The sequence below is a fragment of the Abramis brama genome (genome assembly GCF_963993115.1).
Source record: "Abramis brama genome assembly, chromosome: 4".
In the NCBI taxonomy this organism is placed as follows: domain Eukaryota; kingdom Metazoa; phylum Chordata; class Actinopteri; order Cypriniformes; family Leuciscidae; genus Abramis; species Abramis brama.
In genome coordinates, this window is record NC_139966.1 from 46,817,593 (window position 1) to 46,841,945 (window position 24,353).

The 24,353-nt window shown below is 36.1% G+C and overlaps 1 protein-coding gene across 16 annotated transcripts in view; it reads left to right on the top strand.

The window, feature by feature from the left end:
- grip1 (glutamate receptor interacting protein 1) overlaps nucleotides 1–24,353 on the top strand; it is a 226,674-nt gene that overhangs the window by 137,647 nt on the left and 64,674 nt on the right. For all 16 annotated transcript variants that reach the window (XM_084110706.1, XM_084110709.1, XM_084110716.1 and 13 more), the window contains one exon: nucleotides 16,996–17,076. In XM_084110706.1, the coding sequence (XP_083966832.1) occupies nucleotides 16,996–17,076 (81 nt within the window). The remainder of the gene's footprint in view (nucleotides 1–16,995; nucleotides 17,077–24,353) is intronic.

The window sequence follows — 24,353 nt, forward strand, 5'->3', positions numbered from 1 at the left end:
GAGGGGCGGGGTGAGCAAAGCTCATTATCATTTAAAGAAACATGCACTTAAATGGCGTGCTGAAAACAGAGCTGTTTTTGACCAGGTAAAATTAGTGTTTTCTTACAATACTAATGAGAATTTTTAATTAAAGTGTATTACAAACTTTTCATTTAGACCCTAAAGAATAATATTAACTTGTACAAAAATGGCATTATATGACCCCTTTAAAGCAGGATGGATTCTGATTGGCTGTCGATTATCATTTATCAGCTGGAAAAAATCATTCTGAAACTGATAACAATATTGTTCTTCAGAGTACGCACTACAACCGTAATGATAACGGCATAGTTATTTTAATTTAGAGTGATTTTTAGAACTATATCTTAATCGTTATAGTTCTCATAATTGGTGTTAAATGTATAGTTGCCCAAAAATGAAAATTATGTCATCATTTACTCGCTTTTAAGTTGTTCCAAACCTGTATGAATTTCTTTCTTCTGCTGAACACAAAAGAAGATATTTTGAAGAATGTCGGTAACCAAACAGTTGACGGTAGCCATTGACTTCCATAATATATATATTTTTTTACATATTAAGGAAGTCAATGGGGCCCATCAACTTTTTGGTTACCCATATTCTTCAAAATAAAAGGGCCTTAAAGCACTTAAAACTGTTTTCAGCATTGATCAAAATAAGAAATGTTTCTTCATATTCATAAATCAGCATATTAGAATGATTTCTTAAGGATCTGAAGACTGAGAGTAATGATTCTGAAAATTCAGCTTTGCATCACAGGAATAAAATACATTTTCAAATATATTAAAATAGAATAGGTTATTTTAATTGTACAATTGTAATTATTTAATTGTATTTAATTTCACAATATTGCTGCTTTTACTGTATTAAATATATATATAAATATATATAATATAATATAATATCATATAAGTAAGGGTTAATGCCCGACGAGGTGTCCATTATCAGGTATTAATGGACGACGGCGAGGCGTGCGCCGGTTGCCTCCGCCGAAGTCCATTAATACCTGACAATGGACACCTCGAAGGGCATTAACCCGCTTATACCATGGTCACTTACGAAAGAAAGAAATATTTAATCAATTAATAATACTTTAATGTGTTTTAGAGTAAAAATCGTGAGGGTTTTTATTTATTAAGTCGAGCGCACTATTTAATATCTCCCGTATACAGGCGTTGCCAAGCAACGTGGCCACAGCGACCCGACCGCAGCAGTTGATCAGTGAGTTTGAGCCAGCGCAATCATTTAGAACTGTCATCAGGCAAATTGACGGGACGCCTTTCCTAGGTGTACATTATCACTTTTTAATGGACACCCTGCAGCCAATCAGAATCGAGTATTCACCCAGACCATGGTATAATATAATATAATATATATGAAGACTTCAGATGCAAAAGCCTCTAAGTGCCATCTGAAATTTTCCTCTAGAATATATATATATATTTCCTTTTTTCTCAGTTTTGTCTAACTGTTTTTGAACTCAAGAATGTGTCTTATGTAAACACCCCCTTTGGACTAGTTGTTCAGCAACTGAACACTGCTAGTTAAGTAATATGTACTTTTAAACAGACATCTCTAGGATTCAACCACAGAAACAGCAGCCGTATAAGCATCACACCTTTTTCTTGTTCCATTCACACACCGGAGGAACTATCACGGCTTCAGAAGAGTCCACGGAGCTTCAAGCTCTTTCGCCAGGCTCTTTCAAAGGAAATCTGTCAAGGTTTTTTTGGGGGGAGATGATGAGAGATGCAGTGTTCACCGATCACCTCATCTGGCTCTTATTCATTCTGCTGGCACACGTCTGTCCTGATCTCCGCCGCTTTCACTTTGAACAGCCTTCATCAATCCTTTTACGTTTGCTTGACAGCTGGATTTAGTGACAGGAAGAGGAGGAGGAGGTGGTGCTGTTTTGGCTCTCTGCGTTATGGGCGCATGTTTTGAAACTGTAAAACCTAGAGGCATTATGATTTGACAGCTCCCAATGAGTGTCCTATATTTAAATCATGGCATGTGGAATGGAGGATAGGAGAACCGAGCTCATTAAGTGTGATGTTCAGGGTCCTGATGTGTCAGCCTTCATCCTTTGCGACCAGTAAAATATCTGTCATGGGAAACAAGTATACTAATTAACTAGATTTTTACCTTTTCTGATGAAAATGTGAGAGATTCTTACATGTACAAAACTCTGGACTATTGCCATTGGGTTGCTATGGGATCCGAGTCATATTTAGTGTGTTGAAAGGGTGATCTGGGTCACTTATGTTCAGCCTCATTCACACTATTGCTCGCAACTTACAGAAAGTTTGCCTGATTTGGTACGAAAAATAGTCAAATGTACTGCTGATTGTGATTCCAACATATTATCCGGACATAGTTTCCCTAGTAGTCGATTCAACCTTACAATTGGACCTCATATGTTAAACAATGACCAATATTTTTCTGCAAAAATAATAAATTTGATTAGTTTAATAATAATGTATTAATTATTTTATTAATTATAAAAAATAGTTTTATTGTATGAATTAAGATTTTAAATGATCACACTTAATTTATTTATTTAGTCAAATATATTGATATTGCAAACTGGCATTTCTTATCATATTTTTTGTTTTATCATAGTCATTGCAGTGCAAATAGTTTTACTGCACTTTGTTATTATTCTACTTATTTACCCTGTGTGGTTAATGAATTGGAAATTTAAAATAGCTTACTTCCATGTTGCAAAAAGGTGGATGCAAAAACTTTCACCTCCAGAATATTAATTTTAGCTGCAAGAAAAGTGATTCTTAGTTGAAATGTTGAAAGATATCTTGCTTTCACTTGCAGTACATTTCATTTGAGATCAAAACCATTGGCCAATCTCATAGCCAACAGCAATTCAGAGCAAACAAGGCTGAAATCGAATGCATTTTTCACTAGTTTTATACTTCAACCGAGTGAGATCACTTAGAAAACGAATAGCACACCTCTCATGTCCGTAGTGTAAGAGTTATGTGCTGAAGTTTCGTACTTAGTGGTTTGCTCGTGTCTTAGCAGAGCAGACTGTGGAAGGTTAAAGTAAATAATTCTTGTCTGCAATATCAGCTCTGTGACGTTACCTTCCTGGCATGGGCCGATGAAGTGTCAGGGCTGTGGGTCGTTCGGCTGATATGTGAGGCGATCTAGGCGACGAGAGCCTCTCAGAGTCCATTGCGTTTTCAATCAGCCCTGTCTTTTTTCAGTAGAATAACCTTTGTGCCCAGTGGAAGACTGTTATTTTGAATGGACTACACTCTGTCGTCATGCTTTGTAGCCTCTCTGTAATTTTTCCCCAAGGGTATGAATGTCACAGAGTTTTCTAAAGGTTAAGTGTATGGTTTTTTTGTGTGTGCTACCTCAGATGGGAGACGGATAAGCACCACTCAACCTCAGCTCTGGCAGGGTTTAAATATCACCTCAATTCAAGAAAAACCCCTGGTGTGCTTCTCAGACAGGTTAATAATATAGAAGTATGCCTATAAATGGCAGTCCTTCGTCAGCTGTCTCTTCTCACGGGCCCAATTAAGTCATTTCCAGCCCTGTGTCCGATTTTGGCATGACTAGACGGCCTCCGGCTGGTCTCGAAGCCTGCTGCGAGTTTGGACGACTGATGGAAACAGTCTGCTCTGGTATTATGATGTCCGTCAACCTGGACTTGGTTAATTCTGGAGAGAAATCACACCCAATTTAGTGAGTAGTTTATGTAGCCAATGCAGGTCCTATAAACACGTGCACGTGCACACAAACAAGTAGTCGTGATTCAGAACAGAAGCCTTCATTATCCTCATTACATGCAAGGCTTGCTTTGCTTTTGCCTGTGTCAGCTGCACCGCATGTGTCCTCGAGCGATGCTGCTTGTGTGCAGCTAATTTCCCCAAATTCGTGTACTGACCCAGAGCGACAGTGCTTGGGTCTTCTAGCTTGCTTAATTTTGCGGTGTCAGCATTGTTTTTTCGACAGGTTGTGAAATGAAACACATGTCGTCTGATTGGTTAAGCTGCCTGCCGGGCGCAATCATCTGATTCCTTATGTTCAGATGGTAAAACTGGAACCGGCGCAGAGTGTCATGGAAACTTAACGCAGCCAGGCTGACGGGCAAACCTAAACAGGCGACGTAAATAAACATTCTCTTTTGGCTAGCGGTTTGATATAAACATTGGCATCAAATATCGCATATAAGTGCACTTTTTTTAGCACAAATGCATATAATGCTAGCACTCTCGCTTTAAGCTAAACATAGAGGGCTGGATGAAATTGGGGAAAAATATAATTTTTCTTATAAAGATTGTAATTTACAAAAAAAAATTTGTGCTGTGCTTGCTTGTTGGGCTGCACAATTTGACAAAAAATTTTAAATTATGCATCAATATGACTTTATATAGGGCAATCGGAGATTATTTTTGTTGTTGTTATCATTGTTATTAATAAATAAAATGTAATATTTATTAGAGTATTCATATATTTATAATAATAATATAATAATAAATTATTAAAAAATAATAAAAAAATAATAATTTTATTTGACTAAACTTTATATAGGGCAATATGACGTTGTTGTTGTTGTTATTATTATTAATATTAATATTATTAAACAATTTAATAGTTATTAGAAAATATCATATTTATAATGATGATAATAACAATAATGATATGATACTATTATTATATTACTATTATTATGATACTATTATTATTATATTATACAATACTATTATTTATAACTTTCTTAATTTCTTCATTTTCAAATGCTTTTATTTAGGTGGAAAACTGCAGGCCATAAAACTTCTCTTTTGTTGACATTGACCAGTTTATACTTTATTATTATTATTATTATTATTATTAATAATAATAATAAATATAATTATTAAATAACATTATTTATTATTAAATGTATAAAACAGAATAAGACATTTTAATTTCTAATTTAATTTTCAATTGAAATATTTCACTGTCAAATAAAAAGCAGAGATGTTTAAGAAAAACAACAATAATAATGATAATTTTTATTTTTCATCAAGCTAAAGCTTCTCTTTTGTTGACAACAGCCAGTTTGTAAGCGCTTCGCATTACAAGTATAGGAAGATGGTTGGCACAAGTTGCGTCCCAAATGCTTCTTACAGTATAAGTGAAGCAAACTCACAGCACATGCAGAGATCAGTTTGTGTGGAGTTACTGAGAAACCTGTTAACAGTTACCTCATGGATCCAGACCCTGGAGTGGTCCCCGTCAAACCCTCCAGAAAACCCTCTGCCCCACAAATCCTTGTGTTGTACAGACTGCGTGGGCTTTACTTTAGAAAAACAGTCCGGATGGAGGGTTGATCCTGTGGAGAGAGACGCAATATTTAGCAGCAGCGGGCGGCAATGGGGCTTGTGTTCATTTCAGGAAGCGAAGGGGAGGGGAAGATGAGGCAGAGAAGTATAGGTGTATCTGTAATCTGTCGTTCTCAATCTTCTCTGCCGGTTAGGATTCCTCCAGAGTTGGTGGAGTGAGAGAGAGAACAAACGGCTAGTTCCCATTGCCCAGTGAGCAAGTCTCCCCCTCCACCACCATCTTTGCTTTGATTTATTTTTTTCTTCTACATTCGGGGAGCACTGAAGTTGTGAGGCGATGTTATAGCGTGCTGCTCTAAGATAATGCACTTACGTCGCCCGCTGCTCTCTGTAACACACATTTTTGGTTTACTGAGAACATCAAAGACCCTTGAGTTAATAAGTGATGTGTTCAGGAACTTCAAATATTTGCAGAGTACCCAAAAATGAAAATTCAGAAAAATCAAAGATCCCTGTGCACAAGAAATCATATTTTATTTGAGCTTGCAGTCCGTTTAAAAGTTTTCATCTTTTAAATCACCGTACTGCACTTTCCCTTTATGGTGGTCAAAGAGACACTTTCATTAGAATCATTCATTTGGCTTTTCATGAATAACATGACTTTGAGTTTGAATTTTAGCTTTTAAATTGATTGGCCTCTCAAACACTTGATCCAGCCAATTACCCAGTGCAGTGTCCTTCAGTGGGAGCTGGATCACCTTTCACCCGCTCTGCAGATAAGCTTCAGAGACGAACGGGTTGAAATGAAAGGTAGAATCACTCTGAAGAGTTCGTCACTTATCCACAGGAGGGATTCTGCCGAAGGGTTGTCTGTTTGAGATGGTAGGCGCCACTGTGGGGAATCTCAGCGAATGAAAAGCTGTCTAGCACGAACAGTCATTTGTTTTTTTACTTCTCCCTGGGGTTCCACGTTCATCCCTGCTTTCAGTTTACCAAATAACAGAAAATGCAACTCGTGCACATTTCGCTCTTTAAAATGTGATGCTATTTTTTTTTTTCAGTGGCACTCAGATCATGGAAATTCAAACTAGAGAAATTTGTGAGCCGGATGGATTTTAAATGCAAAACATAAAGGTAGCCTATTGTGTATATTTTATAGAAATACAGTACAATAAAATATTTAAAATATTAAAACCGTACAACTACTACTTTTTGTTTAGTTTTTTCTTTTGATTTGTTTTGCACACTTCTACATCATTGTGCTGTTTAACAGGTTTTTTTCCCCTTAATTTAAAACATTAAAAACCGTGCAACTAAACAAACTAGTTTTGTTCTGTTTTTTGTTTTGTTTTGCACACTTCTACATCATTGTGCTGTTTAACAGGTTTTCTTCTTTAATTTAAAACATTAAAAACCGTGCAACTAGACGAACTAGTTTTGTTTTGTTCAGTTTTTTGTTTTGTTTTGCACACTTCTACATCATTGTGCTGTTTAACAGGGGTTTTTTTTCTTTATTTTAAAATATTAAAACCATACAACTAGACAAATTTGTTTTGTTTTTTTGTGTGTGTTTTGATTTGATTTTGTTTATTATTTTGTCTTGTCTTGTTTTGCATACTTCTACATCACTGTGATGTTTTTTTTTTTCTTTAATAGGCTGGAAAAATCACATGTACCAAGACCGAAGAACTGCAAAGAGTGATCACGTGCTATAGAGCACTTTTTTTTTTCTCATTTATCTTCTGATATTCTTCATTTGGCTGACCACCAACTGAACTGACTAAACCACATGGACCTACTCTGAGATCAGCTGCTGCTCTGGGTCCAGTGTGGCCAGTAATGAGCTCAGTGATGGAGGCTGGGTCAAAGTGTTTGAATGTGCGTTGAACCACCAGCTGCAGCTCCAGCACTGAGTCCAGAGAAGTGAAGGATCACATAAGCTTCTTTCCTAGATGTTCCCTCTGTGGAGTAACAACAGCAGGTGCTGACCAGAGGTTGAGTTATAGCTCTGATGTCTGCGCACTTCTTAGAAATTATATACAGCCGTATGATCAAATGCTGCAGAGAAGTCAACACTCGTGTTCTGCTTGGGGTCTGAGGATCCAAAGGTCAACTTAAAACAACAAAACATATACTGGACAGTAAGATTTATTTTTGATAGATATTTATATTTTTATTCATGCAGTAAATAAATGTGACAGTAAAGACGTTTATAATGTTACAAAAGATTTCTATTACAAATGTGGTTCTTTTGACCTTTCTATTCATCATCAAATCCTGAAAAAACGTATCATGGTTTCCACAAAAATATTAAGCAGCCCAACTGTTTTTAACATTGATGATGCTAATAATAATAACAAATGTTTCTTGAGCACCAAATCAGCACATTAGAATGATTTTCTGAAGGATCATGTGATGTTGATAATTCAACTTTGTCACATTTTGTTTTAGGGGGCGTTTACACAACACAGTTTTCAACTAAAAACGGACGATTTTTCATGCGTAAACGCAAACTTTTGAAAACAAGTGCAAGTTTTTGAAAACGATACCATTATCGTCTCCATGTTAACTACAAAAATGTGAATTTGTGAACACGGTGATGTCATGCGCATTATGTGTTGAGTCTATAAGCGCCTAGTGTTTACAAAGTGACATCGCCAACTACTGGCCTGGCATGCATAATTCAACGTTTTTAGTCACTTTTGCGGATCCGTGTGAACGAGGATCATTGTGACAACTTTGTCGTGTGTGCGCAAAACGTTTCAAAAACACAAAGGAAAAACGTTTCCGTTTTTAGTACATCGTTGTCGTGTAAACATTAGCTTTGTGATATTATTACATAAAACCACAAAATAGATCTGTATTTTTGAAATATATAAAAAATCCATCCAAATATTTTCTCAGAGCAACACTGCAAATTTTTTATCATTGGAAAGTTTTCAGAGTTTGTGTCTTTAAAACGAGTCAACTTTGTCTTACTGAACTGGATCTCTTACTCTTAATAAGCTGATGGTATTGCTATAAAAGAAGTCCAAGGAGACTTGTCGTGGAAATTCTTTATATCGAATACAACCTACTTAATCTGACTTCTTCACCACGGACAATTTAAACAAATTGCAGTTGTTAAAAATAATAACTACAGTATCTCGAGGTAATTCCCTGAATACATACTATACAGTACTTCCCTGAAGTTAGGTGACGACATCCCGTCAAGAAGCTACTACCACTACCTCAGTCACACATAGATGTTCTGCTGTTGTCTTTTGAGTGTAGAATCTTTACTACCTCAATCACACTTTGATGTTCTGCTGTTGTCTTTTGAGCGTAGAATCTATTTCTCAGCTGCGCAGCATGTACCTGACACGACTCCCAAGTTGCTCTTTGTAGAAATGAAGTTTTATTGACGGCCGGGAGATCACTGGCCACAACAACCAAGTGAGTCTCCTGAATAGAAAGATACATGTACATTTAAATCATACAGTTGAGTAAAAATCAATGACACAAGTCTTCTTCACTGTGATTTGTTCTGGTGATTGGTTTGTACCAATCTTTTTGGGTAAGTATATATGGCCTTTGACCTGAGCATCCTTAGTCTGCATTTCTCTGTACATTTAATGTTGAAAATACCTTATTTATTTTTTCATTATAGACTAGTTTGAGAAAATTCTTGCCATTTTTGCCACAGCAAAATGCATCAGATGGTCAGTGAACTGGTTATGAGTCTGAGAGTCTCATTTAGACCCTCTCAGAAGATCTAAATGCTTTGCTCTCTCATTCCTTCTTATCTATCTTATCCTTGATGCCTCCCTCATCCCGACTATAGTTCCTCATCTGACCCACCAGTGGTTGAGCGTGACATGAACTGACTGCTTCAGGACTTTTAATCCCAGGTTGTCCCGCCTCTCCACTTAGAGGAGGATACAGCCCGACACTCCTCCACAGTGCCCAGGAGGATGCTGGGATTGTTGCTCTCTTTATGTATGATGTAGTTCCAGTCTTTGAAACGGGATGGGTGCACTTTATGTCATCCCACTTTACACAGACTGAGATCACAGCTAAAAATAATAGAGCCATTTCTTCGCTCTTCCCTGAGGTAGCGCACACTTTATGAAGTCGTTTTGTACAAAAATACTGTAGTTCTTATTGAGGACAGTTGAAAATATCTTTTTTATTATTTGTTCCTATCACAATAGCAATGTCGTGTTATATTTTTAAGGCCATCGTGCCTCGCATTCGTACGCTTGTTGCCATTTGTGTTGCAAATTATTTAGTCTGCTAGCAGGGTTTTTTTGGAAAAGCTTGTCAAGCTTGCAATTTGCAGAAGTTCCAGATCTTTTAGGAAGCTTTTAGGAAGTGTTCCTATATCTTGCTTTCATGTCCTCCAACTCTCCAAATGAATGTACTGGTATGCATGAGCGAGCATGCTGTGACCTGACAGCGTGACGGCCGCTTTGCTTGCGTCTCTCATCTTGTCCCATTATCGGTGTCTCTCTCTCTCTCTCTCTCTCTCTCTCTCTGCCATGCACAAACGTACCCTCTCATTTCCATTTTCCTAGTGCTGTAAGATCGAAATTTCTCGACTCACCTCGGTCTGTGCTAATGCTTGGCACCTTGAGACCCAGGGTTTTATTAATTTATTCATTTCGCCACCTGTATCGAGGGATGCACTCGCAGGATGCGTCATCAACCGACCTGGACCGTCGGCGGTGGAAAGAAGCAAGCTGACTTGTTGATCTCTTAAGAACTTTTCTAATGGTACGACTTTTGGTTTGCGGCGTCTTTAATCTAGAGTGCATAAATGCCCTGGGGTTTTGTTTAGAATAGAGAAGGAAAAAGTGAAATGTTGGGCCATCATCAGCACTTTTAATACACCCACTGCCTCAGAACCTACCGGTGCACTCATCCGAACAACATCTTGCTTCCTCAAGCTTGTGTGTGTGTGCGTATAAGCGTTTTTGTGTGGACATTTCCACGTGCTGGGATACAGGGCTGAACTATGCAGAAAACAGATGCTGGACAGCTGTGGAGGTTGAAGATCTCTGGCACTGCTAGTCTTGAATTCCAGTGGGAGAGGTGGATTTCAGACGAGCCCTGGGTGTTGTAGAGCATATTTACCCAATGGCATTTCTTTGTGGTGTCAGCAGAGGTTTCCGCGGTGACGTCGGTGAGTACCACCGGGGATGGTGACACTGGGAGAATGAGCGATTGGATGCTGAAAATAGGCTTTGGCTAATACGGTTAATTAATATCCTGCTGTGCGGGTTTGTTTTCTCTAAACTGTCAAATCTGTCAGAATTGGGATGAAATTTTGGTGTGAAAATGGCATGTTTAATGTGGAAATTGTGTTCTCTTGCAAGCTACTTTTTTTTAATCCAAGGGAAAAAAAATTCTGCCTTCATAATTTTTTCTGAAGGTCTTTGAATCATAGACGAATGCATATTCAGTCATTCAAGCTATCCAGTCAAGCCTGGATGTCATCTGCATAATGAAATATGAAGGATCCAAGATGCGTGGCTGAATAAGCTGATTGGTTGGCTAGCTGAGCTTTTGTGATGTTTGATTGGTTCCTCACAAGACTTCTCACATCTGGCCCTGGTCTGTCATGATGTGTATCTGTCTATAACAAAAGAAGCTAGATTTTTATGTTGTTCTTAAAATGTGAGTGGTGCTTACCTATGAAAATGTCACTGTCAAGAAGGTAAGGTGTCATTTGTGGATGAAATGGAGTTCTGAGTGGTTCATGGTTCTGCTTTTTCTGCCCATATAATCTGATTTGAAAAGTCTAATAAAGAAAAGTAATAGCACAATAGTTTTGTCACTGCTCTTTTGTACATTGTTTTTTTCATTAGGCTTTATAGCCTCCGACCTTGAGTTTGTAGAAAGGTGTCATATAAAAAGCTAAGAAACACTTTACAATAATATCACATTAGTTAATGCAATAACTAACATGAACTAACAATGAACAATATATTCCTACAGCATTTCTTACCCTTTGTTATGTTAGGTAATACAAAAGTTAGTGTTAGTTCACAGTGCATTAACTAATGTTAACAGATACAACTTTTGATCTTAATAATGTATTAGTAAAGGTTGAAATGAATATCTACTAAGATTTCATAAATGCTTTAGGAGTATTGTTCACTATTAGTTAATGTTAACAAATTAAACCGTATTGTAAAGTGTTACCAAAGCTACTAATTTCATAATGTGAATAACATTGAGATGCCTCAACTTACTTTGGCATAACAGCATGTGTTTAATATTAAATAAACTATTGGTTTTGGTGTTTTTTTTTATTTATAATTAATTGTTTTTATTTATTTATTACAAATTCTTAATAAGCTGGAATATTCATTTTTGTGTCGTAATGTTCCTTCATTTTACTTTTTTCTCTGCTTTTTATAGATTTTGATTCCCAGATGTTTCATTGTGGTCTCTAGCTTTTTGGACCCTTCTGTATGTTTGTTTAGCAGGAATGTGCAAATTGAATTAACTTAATTTGCATCAATTTCCAACTGTGACTTGCTGGATATGTCTATAACTGTACAAATATCTGTCATCTGCTATGTGTTTTGTCAAATAGGAAGGTTACAAAGGCTTGCATTCCTGGTGGTCTACATTCAGTTCCTTATTGCACATGCATCTTTGTCTTATGATTCCTGTACCACCTTATTTCTCTGTGTGTGTGTGTGATCTGCACATCACAAGCACTGAGACTTTAATTAGGAGGGCTGTGTTTTGTGTGATGGTGTAACCTAGACAGGTGAGAGCCACTTTGATTCACACCTTCAGCTCAGATGCCAAGATGAGCCTCTCTCGCTCTCATTCATTTTGTCTCTCTCCATTTCTGTAACCCAGATTCAGGAAAAAAGGGAAAAATCGTTGAGATCCAACGGCTTTTGAACACCACACATTTCACTGACACTGAAATTGATTTGTATCTCAGTCTCAATAATTTGTGCCAGACACTGACAAGACGGTGACATTTAGTTGGATTTCTTGGTCTGAACCAGAGTTTTATTCCACCAAATATTTTATTCAGCTTTCTAACACTTTTAATAGTGGGTAAAAAGAGAAAAAATGACCCCGCTTTGGTTGACTTTTATCCGATTTGACGAAAGCCAATTATTAAAAGTTTGCGTGAATTGAAAATGTACCCTATTTTCTAAAATGCATGTTTCTGATCTTATTGAGAGTGATTCATTCATGCGTTTCTTTTTAATTTATCAAAATGTCATAACTCTGATCCTATCATGAAATGACAGACTTTTTCCTGGTAACGTATGCTAGATTTCTCCAATCATTTAGTCTGCTTAAACTCCGCCTCTGCAACAGTTATTTTAGTATTATATATACTATTTATAGTATTTATTACTTTTTTGAATTTATATTTTCAGTTTTCATTTTAATTTAATTTAATTTAATTTAATTTGATTTTAATTTAGTTCTCATTTTAATTTAAGTTTTGTTCATTTTTAGGGATGTACAGATAAAAAAATTTGGTTGATACGATAACCGATAATTTTTTTATATTTGAAAGCCGATAACTGATAAATCTAAATTTAAGTTTTTATATAATTTTTGAGGGCCTGATTACAAAAACCAAAGTCTTACCATTAAAATCCATGTCCCAAGCACATAATTATAATGTTCTCATTATCATTTTTATAACCTATATGACAGACTTGCGCTGAAAATGTTGCAGTGACTTAACTGTATTTTCCTGTTTTGAAGGGATTCCAATCATATTTCAATATTGGTATCATATTGGTTTGTAAATATGTTTATATTTGTTTATATATATATATATGTGTATATATACATATACATATATATATACATATACATATATACATGTACATATACATACATATATATGTATGTATATGTACATGTATATATGTATATATATATGTATATGTGTGTGTGTATATATATATATATATATATATATATATATATATATATATATGTATATATATGTATATGTATATATGTGTATATATATATATATGTATATATATATATATGTATGTATGTGTGTGTGTGTGTGTGTGTGTGTGTGTATATATATGTCTATATATATTTTAGTTTTTGAGATTTTGTTTATTTCAGTTAATTGCCAAGGCAACATTTCTAATTTATAACATTTCTAAACTGTTTTCTCACCAATCAAAAACCATCCCAACTTGACACAGACTTGTTTCACAGCAAAAGTGCTAGTGTGAATACACTCTGAAATGCATGAAGCTAAACCAATCCATGTTGCTAAACTTTTTTCTTTTTTTTCAAATATAATTTTACTATGAATAAAAGCAGCAGCATCTCTTCTAAACGACTGATGAACTGACGAAAGAGCAAAGCCTTGGGCTACTGTATGAAAAACACCCACATGCTGTTTTACACGTCTGCGTAGTAGACGTTCATGAAATGCTTTGAAACTTTCAAGTGTAGGAGAATTTTGCATCTCGCTGATGGATTATTCTTGCTTTTCACTTAAAAACAAATAAATCTGCTCCCACGCTCTCGCCCGTGTTGATTTTCCGAAATGGCGCTATAAGCGTGTTTGAAGTCGATGATCGGATTTAAGATAAAGGTAAACTTCATCCCATGATGCTTTCAGCTCTGAACCTGCGGTAAATTCAGAGAAATCTGATTCCTGGATGTGCCAATAATACATTTACTGACCCCTCTGTTGCTCTGATCATCCCTTGCATCAGTAATATCTGACAGTTGTGAGGAGGCTGACAGTGACGTCTCTACACACCAGCTAGTTCATAGACACTGTGGGCTTACAGTTCTATGCATTTTAAATGAGTCTGTCTGCTCTGGTCTCTGGGGAGGTGCAAGCAGTCGGGTTGTCGTCATAGTCGGCGAGCAGTGCCAGTCAATAGACCCTTGTTTTATACAAGAACTACCCAGCAGATTGTATTGAGGGTATGTAAGCTCGATTGAATCTTAAATTCATTTCAGATCTATTGGCAATGTAAATGCCAGTGTCAAATCGACTTTTGTCGAAATAAAAACAAACTGCTGCTGCTGCTGCATATATGTTCCCTGGTGAAAAAAAAAAAAAAATGTTTTAAGGAACGGGATATATAATTGGTAGATATGGGAAATGTTTTGTTAATAACATTCAATATTTAGCAGATGATATTGGATGTTTAATTGTGGATTCTAGTTTTGTCTGTTGAATACTTTTGCTGTCATCAAGTGCTAAACTAATTTTATACTGTACATAATGTTTAGAGTCTAAATTCATAAGCACCACAGCATTGATTGATCATCAAAAAACTATTTATTTTAGTGTTATTTAATGTAGGCTATTGTGTTTTTTTATTTTTTCATTCAATATTCTTGGAGATTCTTGGGCATACATGCATGCATACATACATACATACATACACATATATATATAATTTTTTTGTGACAATGTTCTTTTTACTTTTTTTTTTTGCTTTTGAATCCCTGATTTTTCCATTTTGCTCTCTGATTTTTAGACCTCTCTTGCATGTTTGTTTAGCTGGAATGTGTTTTTCTAATTTCAGCTTCATCTCCATGAGTAAAAGCACTCTTTCATGCTTTAATTTCGCATAGTACTTTAGCTTTAGTGAAGAGCCTATTCATTAATTTAACAATGTGGTGCATTTGATTGGACACAGAAATGCCCCAGGAGTTGCTGTTAACTGACTGAAGAAAATGGAGAAGACTTATTTCCCATCCCCTGTGGTCTTCAGAAGGTTCCTCTTAATTTTGACCTCCCCTCATTTCCATGAAATGACTTATTAATGACGGGGTATTTTTAATACAGGCTGATTCAGAGCTTCTTATGCCTTTGGTTCAGAAAGAGGCATGAGTGGGATGTTGCTTTCATTTGGAGCTCTCTTGTGTTCAGCCCATTGACCACAGTAAAGTCAAACTGACCATGACGGATGATCAAGAATAAATTGCCCATCAGACGCTCGCTCTAATCTCTAGTGAAACTGTCAAAAAAGCTCATGGATCATAATACGTATGTCTCATTTATATAGTCTACTCTGTTTCTCCATTCAAAGGTAGCTCTGTATACCATTTAAATTAATTATATTATATTATATTATATTATATTATATTATATTATATTATATTATATTATATTAGGGATGTCCCGATCAAGTTTTTTGTGCCTCCAGTCAAAGTAATTTAATAATTAACAACTTTAACAATGTGTGTGTGCACGTGTGTGCCTTACATTATTATTCAAGACTTCATCTGCATATAATTACCATATTCATATTGCAGTCAAGACATATTAAAATATACAATGGTGCATTAATAGTCCTAGAAAGCCAATGATATAATCAGGCTTAACTTTTTTTTCCCCGCCAGCATTCTCTCAAAAAAATGTGCCAGTCAGAGCAATCTTTTTTGGTCATATTCATAGCCACCAGAATGTTCTGTATGAATATGTAAACGGCGAACGTATCAAAAGAAATAACAGAGCCTCTGCTTTTAAACAAAAATAAATTATTCTAGCTTTCATTCTTTTCTTTTTTTGTCGGATCGGATTCAGAACGATGATCAAAACATAGATTGAGTAAATCGAGTCCATCAACACTCCCAAAGCTTGGACAGTCCTGTACCTTTTCGTGGGTTCGACATGTGGGAAACATAGGCAGTTTTGATTTACGTATATCACATTACTTGTTGTGTATAAGCAACTTCTATCCGCTCCTGGTTTACCCAGATGATCAGATCTTCTTTTTTGCTTATTTTTGGATCCAGAGATGCTTTACTATTTTAGAACAGCGCCCCCTACCGCATGAAACATGGATTGCCTTAACTTGTCAATGAGTTAGAGGATTATAACTGTAATGTCTATCCGCTTTGTAATATGTTAACTTCTGATTTAAGCGCTACTGCTTAACTCCATACTAAATGTAATGCATTAATACTTACGGTTAGCTTAGTTAGTTTGTTCAGATCTCTAACCCCAGCAAGAGTAATAGCATGCCTCACCAGCCCTACTAGTAACACACTGCAGCCCCCTTATGTTGATAAATGATGGGATACAGTATGTTCATAATTATTATCCTTTCCCCACTGTATAAATATCCATCCACACACAACACGGTCTCTTGGGCATCTACGTGCATCTCCACATATGCGTGATCTGCTGCCCAGTCTCGCTGTGCTTTGCCACTGCGGTGAAAGTAAACAGTGCTCTCAGTGTGCCGTCCTGCTGTTCTTTAAGGGCTCCATTATGACGGAACTCCCACTGCTTTTGCTCAGTATTCCACGGCTCTAAATCAGAGCACACAATCGGATGGCCACAGCTATAGCTGCTCACACTGATGCACTCACCATATATCACAGATGGGAGGTCTCTGTTCTGCTCAACGTGTGTTTGGCAGGGGAGTGCAACGTGTTGAGAGTGTCTGTGTGTTTTTTTTAGTTTGAGTGTGTGCGTGAAGAGCTGACAGCCTCAGACAGTTTTTGAAGGCTATGTGTCTTTTGAGAGCGTGATGGCCATTGTAATAGCTGTGTACGTGGCAGCTATCTTTTCTGGTGAAGAAAGCCACTTCTCTTTGGTGTCTTTGATTTTGTGTACATGTTGCTTGCATGTGAAAAAAGAATGTGGCTTTGCTAATGAAAACCATTGTGTGTGGTTTTCAAATGTCTTGGTTTGTTTGTGTTTTTTCAGATGAAGGGCCCTACACAAAACACTCCAATCCCTCCAGGCCACCAGATGGCGCTCTGGCCATTAGGAGACAGAGTATTCCAGGTACAAAGCACAATGTCTAACCTGTCACTTTTTTATTTTATTTGAAGGTGTGGGATAGTCTGATGCTCAAAAAAGTGACTTGTAACCAAAATTGTTGTGTACGATTATCGACAGAGAAAATAATTACCGTTTTATGCACTTGACCATGCCAATGTTTGCTAAAAAGGCTTATCATGAATTTTTCTACCAAGATGCCATTAGTAATTTTGTGCTTTAGTCATTTTTATTTTTAATTGTGAACATAACCTTATTTTAATTTCAGTTAGTTGCCAAAACAACGTTTATAATTTTCATTTCATTTTCATTTTTTATCTAATATTTGTATTTTATTTCAATGAATTAAAACAATTTTTAATAGTTTGTTTTAATTAGCAATAACAACATTGGTTGTTACTAACTTTACCTTTTAGTATTACAGTAGTACACTTTTTTTAGTTTTGTTATTCTTTTTTTATCAAGATCTGTACTTTATTTAGCAATGACTATCAGTCAAAAGTCTGAATGCTAAATTTGACTGAATTTACTTTCGTCATGATTATTGAAGCCTTCATACGTAGAGACTTCTGCTTAAAGACTTTAAATGAGTTGTCTAGACATTAAATTGTGTATGCATATCACTTTCTTTACAAAAATAATATTTTAGTTAAAAAAACTAAATGGATGTCTTATTGTCTTTGATTGGCTACTGAGGCTGAATCTATTCAAAGAGGTGTGTGATCTGAAGAAATATAATCTAGTATTGATTTGACATTTTCACAACAAGAATGAGAATGTTCGACTGGTAGGTAGTGTACATAATATGCCGATGCATATGCGACCGGTTTTCCGGTAATGTGACATGATGAACAAATTGCTTGCAGTACTCGCTTGTGTTCGCTTATGACTCGTCACAGAAACCCAGCACCCCTTGTGTTAGTTGAGATTCGTTTTGAAGCCGTGCTCGTTTCAATGCTAGAGGTAAAAAAAAAAAAAATGTCTCGGAGGGTGTTGAAATAAATTCCCTGTATAATCTCTCAGTTCAGAGCTCTAAGCACATCAAACCCATCTTCAGAAGTGGTTAGCGTTTAGCATGACGGCTTTGGGGCCTCGTGCCCACGTTCTGATGTAGCTTCACGCCGAAGGCACAGGGCTCTTTGGACTGCCGTATTAAACCATCCATCTGAAGACAGATTAGGCGAAGGCTGCGACGCTCCTGCCGAGATCGTTGTGATGGTTTTGCTGGTGAACATATCAGAGATGGTGGCACGTCTCATTATGCTTCCTTAGAAAATCAGTTTCTGCCAAGAGTGGGATTAGAAGCTACTGTCACAAAGTACTTCACATATAACGCTGCAGGGATGCGACTGAAAATTGTAAGGGGAAATACACAAAGGTGATGAAGTTGCATAATTTTTTTTTCGTTCTAGATTTGCTTCATTGGTCGTTCCTGACTTGCTCAAGTCCTGAGCCTTATGTAACAACAATTACTCGCTAAGAAATTGATGATATTCTTTGGTACATTCTTTTTAATGGCCATTCACATTGTCCTTAAATGATTTAGTATTCCAGACGTGCTGAATATGAGCCATTTATTTTAATCATTCAAGCACTACATCACCTAAGTATATGTCTTGTTTTACTGAGAAATAATTAATGCTAATGAGTTGTTTGTATATAAAATTCAAATTAAATTAAATGAATTCAATTAAAACACAAAATGCTGTTTGCAAAGTGAAGCTATGTGGTTCAATAGAGCGGAGTGGAAAAACGTTTTTCTTGCTTGGACTCTCCAGAGATTATAAATGCAATGTTAAGTGTAGATATCCTGAATCTTTAAAGTGTTGCTTTTAAAAAATATATGCTGGAGTGGTGGGACATAAATTCATGTTGTGACTGATGATGAATTTTGTGCTGCACCCTCAACCTGAGACTATTTATGAATTCACTGATTCCTGTTTAGAATTGATTTGAAAATGTGGATTCAGTTCTTGAATTTGAATTGAGGTAGCAAACAGGACGCAGATTTGTAATCTGAATTTGAATCTAAGGAAGTAGAATTAAAATACAGTAAATGTATGTGCTGGAAGTAAAGTTTTTACCCATAATCCCATGTTACACTAACAATAAAAATGTTGATGTCATTTTTCTTTTTAAAAGAAGTATCTTGTGCTCACCAAGACTGCATTTATTTAATCAAAAATACATTAAAACTATAACATTGTAAAACACTTAAAATTTTAAATAAGTTTTCTATTTTAATATATTTTAAAATGTATTCCTGCGATGGCAAAGCTGAATTTTCAGCATCATTACCCCAGTCTTCAGTGTCACATGATCCTTCAGAAATCATAAGCTGATTTGCTGCTCAAGAAACATTTGTTATTAAAAGCAATGTTGAAAACAGTTGTGCTTATTCATTCATATTTATTTAAAATCTAAATATTTTGTATCATTATAAATACCTTTACTGACAATTTCATTCAATTTATTGCATCCTTATTCCTGAATAAAAGTATTAATTTCTTTAAACTTTTGAACAGTAGTGTACAGTACATGCAACATATGAATTTGTTAGACAACTTTTTGTTGTAAATAGACAAATATGTGTTTTTGTTTTTGACACTATTGAACAGTATTGAGAATTAAATCTTAAGTTAAGACAACACCTCTTGAGTAACTGTGTTGAATTTCCTTGAATTGTAAATTCCTCTCATTAGAATTCAAACAACAGTTCAACATCCTTTCAAGAAATCCAATTCTACATTCCATGTAATAAACAGAAAGTGAGCAATGGGTTAAATTCAGAATCTTTCCCAAACCTGCTATAAAAACCAGAAGCAAAACATAAAGATAGCTTGGCTAGAAAAGCATGATGATTTCATTTCAGATTCAGCAAGTATCCTCCCTTTCCCCAAGATTATATCTGTGTTTTTATAAGCTTCAAAACACTGCAAAATAAATCTCAGAATTGCTGAAATCTATCCACTCTTGCACCGTCACCGATCTCTCAGCACATTTAAATCTCCTTGATTAGTTGTCTGCATTGTTATTAATATGGATGAGGGAGGGGATTAGCAAATTGTTACCTGGAATTTTGCAAATGAATCCACCGGGGGTCGTGTTCTCTAACTGCTTATAATCACAATATGTTTTAAGAAACATACAGGGGAGCCGAGGCCTGCGGTGCAGGAGCGTCCCAAAGCTCATTGGGCTGCTGGTGAAGAGATACAAACACATCATTCATGTATAACCTCAATTTCCTGCTACAACGTTAGCTCTCGCTTACCCTGGATACACGTCCCCTGGCATGCGCATCTCTTTTTAAATGTCATGTTAGCATTCATTGGGCAGGCTCGAGATGAGTGAGAGAGACAGGCTGCTGACAGATGAGCTGGCTGTGGATGGCATTGGGCCCTGGTTTGCGAGCTGAAAATGTTGTTGCATCAAAGTGATTCAGCACTTTCAGAGGCGCATGCAATGCAGGGTGGAGCTGCAGAGGCGTCTATTCATTTCACCTGAGGTCTGTTATCAAGCTGTCCGAGGAGGGAAAGTTTAATGGAGGTTGTGGCTCATTGTAAGTGCTGTTTGTGGTGCTTTCTTGTGAGCAGAGTTTCTTAGGGAAGTTTAGGCTGTTTTTGTTGCTGGGTGTTTCTTCAACTTTGGGCACTTTTATGTCCATGGGGTTGTTTATTATTACATCTAGCAGAAGGTCACATTAAAACTGTCTTGGAAATATTTTACCAAGCAATGATCACATTGCTACTTGTAAAATACCACCTTCTTTTTTTTTTTTTTTTTTACCTACACCAATACTTTCAATGTAATGCTAACAAAATCCATTATAACAATAGAAAACTACAATGATGTAAAAGAGAGGATAGAATAAACTACATTTTCAAAATTTACTGTGTGAAAAATGTGTTTAAAAGTTTTTTTCATGTTTTGAAAGAAACCACTTATTCTCGCCAAGGTTCATTTTAGTTGATTAAAAATAGAGTAAAATCAGCAACATTGTGAACGTTTTCTATATTTTGAAATGTAATTTATTCCTGTGATCATATGCTGATTTGATGCTCAAGACACATTTCTAATCAATGTTGGAAGCAGTTGTGCTGATTATAAAAAAATAAAGTGCAAAAGAAAATCACTTATTTGAAATATAAATCTTTTGGAACATTATACATGACTTAACTGTCTCTTTTAATCAATTTAATGCGCCCTTAAATGAATGCATCAATTTCTCTCTAAAAAAAAAGAATGACTGAGCCCAAACTTAGTGTGAGTACATATACGCTAAATAAATGCAATATTGTTTACAGTAATTGTGTGTATTTAGCATATAGTACAGTACATACTAGAAATGAGCCTTAGCAAGACAGTAGCAAGTAGCTTTTAATTTGTACCAACAAATGTTTAAAATGTAATTTCCAAAATTATCATTGATGGAAATGAGGGTTGTGGACATAAAATAAAATGACCAACTCCGTCAAAACATACCAAAATTCCTATATTGTTGTATATTGTTATTAGACTAATTAAATGACCTACTAAGTGTGTAAAGATGATTAAGAGTTTTTAAGGGATAGTTCACCAAAAGATGAATCATTACTCATCATTTACTCACCATCAAGTTGTTCCAAACCTGTATGAATTTCTGAACACAAAAGAAGATATTTTGAAGAATATGGGCCAAACAGTTGATGGACCTCATTGATTTCCATAGTATGGAAAAAAAAAATGGAAGTCAATGGGGCCCATCAACTGCTTAGAACAACTTGAGGATGAGTAAATTATGACAGAATGTTCATTTTGGGGTAAATTATCCCATTAAGTCCACAGGACCAAAAGCGATTATAGAACAAAGAAACACCCTCTTAAAAACCCTTCCAAAGCAAAGGTGTTTCTCTGAGGGTGTAAAACTGCATGTCAGAAGCGGATGAGTAAAGAGATTGCGAGCAGATGTGCAGGCTAGCACTTCATACCTCAGCGCCTGTGCGAAATCTTCATGATAAATGCTCTGAAACTTTTTTTTCTCCCAGAAGACCCTGTTTGCCGCAGGAGCCAACAAGATAGTGTTTTTCATTTGCCTGTGTGTGTTTTATCCCCCTGTGGAGAGGACAGCCCAGCATACAAACAAGTAAAAAACAAGTTTACAGGAATTTAGCCCAAATATTAAAATGACACAATTAATCCTATTGTTGTAGTTGTAAAAAAAGTGCATTATTGTGCTGTTTTTCCACCATTTTGAGTGTCTTTAAATTGTCTCCGTATGGGAATATTGATCTCTCTCTCACATACAGTACAACTTCAAAATAGTCAGTGTCAATTTACTGGACTGAACAGAGTTTGATAACATACACAAAAAGGGAGTTGCATGTCTCGATGTAATAGTCTGCATGATTGAACATCATCAAAGAGAGCCATTGTTCAAACACCAGTTCGTTTATTCTCAGATTGAATACATCATATTCAATTATCAATTTGATTAGTTGCAGTTGATTTTTTTTTTCCTTTGAAGAGACGGTTTAGAAATGTTGTAATGATTTCGCTCTTGAATTGAATAATTATTTTTGTCCTTGTTGTAATTGAAGTAATTGAAGCAATTGTTTCTGTTTGTTTTTATATCCTATGGATGTTTACTAGCATCAACCATTAGTCATGGCTGGTTCCATATTGAATTATGGCCCAATTTGTCATTTTGACTGCTAAACTTTCAATGGTGGAAAGCCAATTCAGTGCTGAGCCCACCTGCTGGTACGCCTACAGCCTTCATGGAGAGTTAAACAGTGAACTGACAGTGGGCATTTAACCAAATGTTTTCATTACACCTCGGAGCAATGTTACAAACAAAATAAATCTCCATTCTGCACCTTGCTGCTGTCCCTGTCTGAGCTTCCCATAGAAAATGCAGCTTTTCCCTAAATACGGTGTGTGTTTCTCAAATGTTGGGTCTTTACTGATGGGATAAACAAAGCTAAATGCGAATAATCAAATGCATATAAACATAGACAGGGCCTTTCAGTTTTTTAAAGGGAGAAAACTTATATTTCTTAGTTGACATCAAAGGTTGCGCGTCTATTTGATATTTGATTAAAGATGCTATACTACTTTGTCTTAGAAAAAAAAAAAAAAACACAAACTAAAATCCATCATTTTAAATGGAAAAAAATAAGGGAATTTAATGCATCGTAACATTATAATGCACAGTATGAAAATGGGCATTTGCTTTAATATTTTAAATGAGCATTAGATTAGATGATGGCAAAAGGTAAATATACTGTAAATGTAAAAATAGAGCAACTGAGCATTTCAAAAATAAATATACAATATCTGCCAACACCATTACATAAAATATCTCTATTTTTACATATATATTCAAGAGTTTTTTAAAGGTAGGATTTTTTTTTTTTACTTTTGAATGATAAATTATACTTAACCCGCCTTTTTTGGGGGGATTTTCTGTGCGTGATCTATCAAGTTTGCTATCTAGATCAGTCTGTGATCGCAGATTAACGTTCTCCTGTCACAGCTTGAAAAAGTGATGACTTTTTTAACCTGCGTGTACCTCAGCTGGCAGAGTAGATGTTTATATCTTGCTCTCTCCATCATACACTCCATTTGTACTTTTATCTCCTGCTTTGTATCATTCTCGCACATGCTGTCTCAAGCTCTATCTTTCTGTCTCTCTCCCTCAATACCTTTCTGATGGGCACAGCATTCGGTCCCGCCACAGAAATCTGTCGGCTCTGAGAAAGCTGATGGCCAATCTCATCACCGTGGCAACATGGCAAGGCAACACTAGCTCTGTCTGCCTCATTCAAAGAGAAAAGGTGGAAAAGAGGACATGGAATGAAATGAGAGACCACAAGTAATGGGATCAACTTATCAACTTCCACACCTGTCCCAGTGTAGCCCTCAAAGCACAGCACATTAGATCCCAACGGTCCTTTTCCTTGCTCAGGGCCGAGATATTAAGCTGAACCCTCGGTGAACTGAGAGAACCATGCTTTCCCCAGACAGCTTAAGACTGAGCTTGTAATATGACCATGGCATACTGTGACACAAATTGTTTGGATACTGAATGACCCCCAGTGGGCCCCCCGGTGCAGCTGCGCGACAGGGCTCACAACATGCACGAATGATGCTGCCGAGTTTGGCTTGGATTGTGATTACGTTTTAAAAGAAACGGTTCAATAAGACATTTCACAATCAGAGCTATGAAATGAAAATCATACATGTTGTAATTTTAATTAGATTATACTTATCTGTGTATATATAAATATACTCACATACACATA